Source organism: Arachis hypogaea, chromosome 12 (genome assembly GCF_003086295.3).
Source record: "Arachis hypogaea cultivar Tifrunner chromosome 12, arahy.Tifrunner.gnm2.J5K5, whole genome shotgun sequence".
NCBI lineage: Eukaryota > Viridiplantae > Streptophyta > Magnoliopsida > Fabales > Fabaceae > Arachis > Arachis hypogaea.
In genome coordinates, this window is record NC_092047.1 from 18,458,039 (window position 1) to 18,465,174 (window position 7,136).

The 7,136-nt window shown below is 33.8% G+C and overlaps 1 protein-coding gene across 1 annotated transcript; it reads left to right on the plus strand.

The window, feature by feature from the left end:
- Positions 1-976: 976 nt before the first annotated feature.
- On the plus strand, positions 977-5,855 carry LOC112727051 (protein root UVB sensitive 2, chloroplastic). The gene is made up of 10 exons (XM_025776651.3): positions 977-1,140; positions 1,226-1,348; positions 2,633-2,721; positions 2,816-2,900; positions 3,167-3,226; positions 3,327-3,420; positions 3,522-3,619; positions 3,786-3,965; positions 4,414-4,536; positions 5,030-5,855. The coding sequence occupies exons 1-10, from the start codon at positions 1,129-1,131 to the stop codon at positions 5,453-5,455; spliced, it is 1,290 nt and encodes a 429-aa protein (XP_025632436.1). The 5' UTR covers positions 977-1,128; the 3' UTR covers positions 5,456-5,855.
- The last annotated feature ends 1,281 nt before the right edge of the window (positions 5,856-7,136 follow it).

Below are 7,136 nucleotides of genomic sequence, written 5' to 3' on the forward strand. Positions count from 1 at the left end.
GACAAACTCTATGCGACCAATGAAACGAAAAAAACCTAACTTCAGTTAACAATTTCATGGTGTACGAGTTCAATGAAAGAGAAAATTGGTAACTAAAATAAGAAATTGGGCACTAACACTATAGGAAGATGGCTTACCTCTAGAGTGACGACTGTCTTCCAATTGTCTTGACATACCCACGCCACGAAAGGATCACCACCGGACCATGATGGTGGATTTTGGAGTGGCCGCCTTCAACCTTCAAAGCCTAGTAGATGGTTCACGTCTCTCTCTGCTAGGACATACAGAAAAATAGTGAAGAAGAAGATGGAATGGTGCGAAGTGACCTCTAACTTCTCTCTCTTTCCTATATCTATATCTACCTGGAACCTTCTTGAAAAAATAAAAAGTAAAAATCAAAAGTCAGGTAACACTTAACATGCCATGTTGGTCTTAACGTTTGAGTACTATGAACAGACGAACTCAGCTTTTCATGGATACAAAGTCATTTTTCGTCATTTATAAATATTTTTGTCAGCGTTCGTAAAATTTATGGTACAAATAGTAATTTTTTTCTTTAAGTTTACATAAATGTACTTTTTTGTCTGCTTACTACATTACTAACATCCGTCACTCATGTAAAAGTGTTAGTTGTTAGAAGTAGATTTAAAATTAATAAAAAAATTTAAAATAAATTAAATATTTAAAATATTTTTAAAATTTTTAACTGAAATAAAAAAATATTTACTATTAAAAAAGAGGATGGGTAAATTTTGTTCTTTTCAAAACCTATCTTTTCAAAAACAATCCCGTTACGTTATCAACAGTTTTTCTGCCAACTTTTGCCAATTCTTATTTATAATTGTGTTTAATAAAAATGTTTTTATAGATATATTTTTTGAATGTGTCTCTTTATATATATGTTTAAAATATAATAATTAATTATTATTGATAATAAATTATCAGATAATATATTGGTATTCTATACTTTTTCTTTAGAAAAAAAATAAAAATTGGTAAATATAGATAACCGGATATTGTCTACTGCGCACTGCGGTGTTGCAAAGTCTATATTCCATTGCGGCATTGGCCACTTCCTAGTTCCTATCTCTTTCTTCCCCCCTCTGAATTCCAATTCTCTTTTACACCATGAATTTACTGGTACCTATTCCTTCCTTTTTCTACTATTTTTTTTCCTTTTCTTTTTCTCATTTGCTCTGGTTTTGTTTCTTCTCGAAAATTGCAGGAGAAGCTGAAACTGCAGAAGAGGAGTTCAGCAGAGAAAGAAGATGAAGGTCCTGTGTTCTGGTTTGAGACCACTGCCTCTCTTTCTCATCGTTTCCAATTTGAACCCACTGGTCAACTTTCCGTACGACTCTCTCTCTCTCTCTCTCTCTCTCTCTCTCTCGTGTTTGTATTGATGTGTATATGTTTGAATTTTGGCTTCGGAATTTGGCAGTGTTTATTAACTACAGGCATTTAACCAATTGAGTTCGTTGAGTGTTAAGCTCACTTGCTTAAGCAAAGTATTGGGATTCGAATCTCGACTTGTATTTGCAGCAACGGTGGTAGACCTTAAATAGAGCTCCCGGCGGATTAATCTTGGTCCGTCGGGTTTGGGGATTCCGTGGAAACTAAAAGTTTATAGGCAATTTTGGATTACTGATTTTTTTCAGGAGTGAATTATGTTCACAAATGCCGGTAATGGTAATAGAATTTAATTATATACATCAAATTATGTGTTGTCACATCAATAAAACCAATCAATTTTCATGCTTGGTGCTTGAATTGTATATGTTAGTTAAAAACTTGTTAAAAGCTTGTTCGATAATGTATCAAAAGTAAACTCATGGCAATAATATGTTAGTTAAAAATAATTTGTTAAGGTTGCGAGTTTGATTCGTGCTGAGCCGATTTGCTATAGTTGGGCAAGTTGAAGTCTGAAGTCTGATTCATTTCAAATAAGATTCGGAATTTCGGATCCTTGAATATTAAAAAAAATAAACATGGTCTTGTGATTATTTACATTTCACCATTGATAAGATTACTTTAGAAAAATAGCAAGTAAAAAAGATATCCAAATTGAAAATGATTAGCAGTTTAGGGATGGCATATTATTTTTATTAAACTAAATATGATAAAGGAGATGTTCCATGATATATATTCTTAACTTGAAAAACTTGTTTTCCCTGTCCTCCCCCCCCCCCCCTTCCTCTCTCTCTCTTAAACATTCCATTATTTGGAAATATTGTAGAATCCCAATTAAAAGTTGTATCCTTTTCTAAAATTCATGAATCGTTGCATTAATAATGTTGGAGATATGATCAAAGCAGTTCATTTGCCTTCATAACACATAAATTGCTTTTCTGCTATGCTGCTTTTTGTGTTTGTCTCTTAATTCTAGTTATACAATATTTTCTAGCTGGTAAGGTTTTGCTGATGTCATGACTAATGCCATAGCTTTGATTTGTTATTTTAATCAAGGAACTAAAAGAATGTTATCATCTTAGCTTGTGACATGAAGTTGTGATGTATTGTGCTGGACATGAAAGTGAATTATGTACCGTGTTTGCTTTGTGAGTTTCTTTAAGAGTTTGTTTGGCTAATCCTTCACTTTTTGCACCATAACATGTATCAATTTGTGGCTCTGTAGGTAAAGCTTGTTGATGATTCCAGACCATTATATCGCAGGGTAGTTGAGTCTTTCCTGAATAAATTTTTCCCCTCAGGATATCCTTACAGGTCATTTGATTTCTTCCTGAATATAATGCCTGCTGTAGTAATATTAATATCATGGGGACACTAGTTCAGATTTTCAGTTTTTTTTTTTTTTCAGTGTGAATGAAGGCTACCTTAGATACACACAGTTTCGAGCACTGCAACATCTCACCAGTGCAGCACTATCCGTGCTATCAACTCAGGTCTTCTTCTGATAACTTAAAATTCTTAACAAAGCATGTAGTCGGGAATAAGTTTATATCATTGAATTCGGAATTTAAAACCTGCTTGCCTAGACTGAAAATATGGCATTAGTTTTAGTTCATACATTATTTATTCATATTATAGAATGGAGCTATGCTGACATGTTAATTTTTATTTATTAAATTTACTTTTTAACAAATGGATCTTCATAAAACACTTGATTATGAAGAGGTGTACTAGGTTTTTTTTGCTTATCCTATTGCAGTCACTGCTGTTTGCTGCAGGCTTGCGGCCCACACCTGCTCAAGCAACTGCTGTTAGTTGGGTAATTGGCGTTACTCTGCTATTAATGCCTGACGGTTTCTCAGACTAGTTGTTATAGCATCCGTTTGATATATTATTTTGTTTCTCTCTCTGGCTTCTAGATTCTAAAGGATGGTATGCAACATTTAGGGACGATAATATGTAGCAATTTGGGTTCAAGAATGGATTCCGAGCCTAAAACTTGGAGAATTTTAGGTTTACATTTCTGCCAAAGCTTTTTTTCTGCCTCCATGTTTATTTAGTTCTTATTTGTCATTCTCAAGGTGTCTAACTATGATAAGACTTTCTTCTACTAGCTGATGCCATGTATGATTTCGGCACTGGCTTGGAAATGCTTTCCCCGTTATGCCCACATCTTTTTCTTGAGATGGCAGGACTAGGAAATTTTGCCAAGGTATAATCTTTTAAACTAGCATTTATGTGTTATTAATTGTTGTGATGTAACTAAGTCAGTCTGTCATGAAAGATAACTTTTCTGTATTGTGCTAGTGAAACTAACTGGTCATCGTCCTGCTAATCTTATATTTCAGTATAACTTAATGTTATTTTGGATTTGATAGGGTATGGCAATTGTTGCGGCAAGAGCTACTAGATTACCTATATATTCAGCATTTGCTAAAGAAGGAAATCTCAGTGACCTCTTTGCTAAAGGGGAGGCTATTTCAACTCTCTTTAACGTTTTTGGAATTGGAGTTGGAATTCAATTAGCATCTACCGTTTGTGCATCCATGCAGGGCAAGGTATAGATAGAGATTATGATCTTGTTTAAATTTTTTCAAACATTTAGTATTCTATTCTTTATGCTAACAATCGATGAATAATGCTATTAGTTATTACTGGAATGTATGAAGCTTGAAAGAATTTGCATTTATAGGATAACAAGCTGAGGCAGCGCTGCACCAATATAACTAGTCACTGGTGCAGTGTATACTCTCAAAATTTAACTTCTGTTGAATGCTGTGGTTTAAAGATTATTGACCTAATGTTGCTTATTATGCACTTATGACCAATGGCATAGTCCATACTTCATATTCTTTATTTGTATTAGAATCAATAATCAACAAAACAGAAGCAATTTTTATTAGTTTAGCTTCTAGAGAGATATAACTAACCATGCTAAATATCTCAATGATGATTATGCATTTTTAATTATTCCAAACTGCTTGATTGTTTAACATTTGTCAACAGTTGGTTGCATACCCTCTACTATCAATTATACATATATACAGCGTTGCTGAAGAAATGAAGGCTACTCCTGTCAATACATTGAATCCACAAAGAACGGCTATGATCGTAGCTGATTTTGTCAAGGTATGGTTTGAACTGTTATTTTAAATGAGTTCTATTTCTTTCTTTGTGTCCTTTCTTTATTTGAAGGTTTGATTACTCTAGAGGATTCTATAATTTAACTCAATTTTCAATCAGGTCTTTCTAGTTTAAACATTTGTAGTTAAGTCTTTACATCATACAAAAATGTTCAATCAGGGTTTATCATTTAAAAATTCTTTTCAACTAGACCTTGGTAGTTTAAAAGTTTTGGAATAAAAAACCTTATATTGGATGATAAATCACTTTGTTCTAGAAATATTTTGTACAATATAGGAAGTTTGATAAAAAATTTCCAAAACTAGATGGACTTGCTTGAAATACGTATGTACATATAGAGACTTGATTAAAAATGTTTAAACTATAAGAACTTAATTGAAATACAATAATAGAAAATTAAGTGAAATTATAGGAACTTCAGAATAATTCAACCTTATATGAATAATTGCACTCTACTGTTAAATGAATTCCAAGCCAGGCAGGAAATGTGTCGAGCCCTGCTGATCTAAGATATCGAGAAGACTTGCTCCTTCCTGGGCGACTCATTGAAGATGCCGGAAATGTAAGAGTTGGTAGGGCTTTGCAAAAGGTGATTAAGCCTTCAAGACTCCTTGAGTTAAGGCAACTATTCCCTGGGGAGAAGTTTCTGTTAAATCACGGAGACAAATGCACCGACATGGTACTGGAACAAGATGCAAGTGGTGAAGATGCATTGAGAGGTTGGCTAGTCGCTGCCTATGCGGCGCAAAACATGAATGCCTCTGATGAGCTTCGTGTCGGTACCCTGCAAGAAGCCTATGAGAAAATGAATGGTGTGTTCCCGGTGTTCTTACAAGAACTGCAGAACAAAGGGTGGCACACGGATCGTTTTCTGGATGGAAACGGGAGCCGCTTCGCATTTTAGCGTTCCTATAAATCCGAGACTACGTAGGTATTTTCATCTATTCTGTGACACTAGATGCATACAAAAAATGGTTTTGATTAGTTCTTTGATGTTAGTCATTTGAAACTTGAAAGTAGCCATCATTGTATTCTGTAGCGACATATCATTCATCCACCATTGGATGGGGCATGGGGCTCCACTTAAACTAGGACACGCGCCCCATTCAATAATAGATCGGTGATATGCCGGTGTGGATTATGATGATGATTATGTTATAGAAACATTTTTTATTTAACTAACTATTACATGACATGTTACACCCTTGCTTTCCGTGTGCTTTAAGGAAAACATGACGGATCATAAATTGATTAAGAATGAGAATCAATAAGATTAGAATAATGAATGCAATAAACATTTTACATATGCACTTGTACTGTGGTCAATATTTGTGACAAATAAAGGGAGATAATCAGTAAGATGAAATTAATTATGAAAATTCAAGACGACCAGAATAACTATTGCAATAAGTGTTTTACATGTGCTCCTATTAATCTAGGGGTGGCAAATGGGGAAGCCCACCCGTCTCGCCTAGTGAGGCGGTCCTGAATTTCTTTCTTGTCCTACCTAATGGCGTGTTGGCAAGTTAAGACTGCCAAATCTTTTTTTTATTTTTTTTATAAACCATTAAATATTAAACAATATATATAATTTTACAACCATTTCAATAAATTTATAATTTCTAAACACAAAAAAATTATAATTTCTAAATTCACAAACATTAAATTCTTTATAATTATAAATATGTAAAAACATAATTATAAACCAAGTTTTTTAAAACAAAATAATAAAACCAACATTATCCAAAGCAAAATAAATACTATCCAAAACAAATAATTAAACATCTTCAAGTTTATAATCAATCAAACATAAAACATAATTCAAAATATAACTTAGAACACCTTCATTATCATCTTCATCCCCTTGTAGTTCAATAACATTATAGAAATTTGTAAAAAAACGCCTGGTTTGGCGGGGAAGCCCGTCCTGCCCTGCCGAAGCCCGTCAAAGCCCACGGATTAGGCAGTGCGGGTTAGACGGACTTTTTAAGTTTGACGGTCTCAAGTTTCCAGCTCAGCCCGCCTTTTTAGCGGGTTATGCAGGTCGATCCGACGAATTTCGGCCCGTTTGCCGCCACTAATTAATCCCTTACTATGTTTCTTGTAATTAGAATAACTCGGTTATGTACTTTCCAAACTTTTAGTTAATAATTCATCACCATTAATATATTATACTTCTCTGTTTTGAAAATTTGTGCATATTGTATTCCATAGTTTGCACTTGGAATAAAGTTTAACTGTCTCCAAATCATTGTCCTTTCTCTATATCATTAATTATTTCTTGTCCCATGGAAGGTATATATAAGAAATTGCCGAAAAATTTATTATTTATCTTTCACTTTGGTAAGAGACGATTGGTGAGACAAGTGATAAGAAGGAGATTTTAGGATAGGTGATTTCATCATTGTATCAACCTATGAAGCAAGAAGACTTTGCGGGAATCACATATCGGACACATTTTCAGAGGACACTCATTTAACATTTGTCCGACACACATATTTCGTGTCTTGATAAAAATAAAATAAAAAATGCTTCTCTTGACATATTTAGACACACTTAAATATCATCACGTGTCAGTATATTTT

What these genes read in the sequence shown, in the direction of transcription:
- LOC112727051 (XM_025776651.3), top strand. An exon ending in TAAAACTTGGAGAATTTTAG is followed by an intron (nt 3,421 to 3,521) that starts GTTTACATTTCT and finishes TTCTTCTACTAG; the next exon opens with CTGATGCCATGTATGATTTC. An exon ending in TCGTAGCTGATTTTGTCAAG is followed by an intron (nt 4,537 to 5,029) that starts GTATGGTTTGAA and finishes ATTCCAAGCCAG; the next exon opens with GCAGGAAATGTGTCGAGCCC.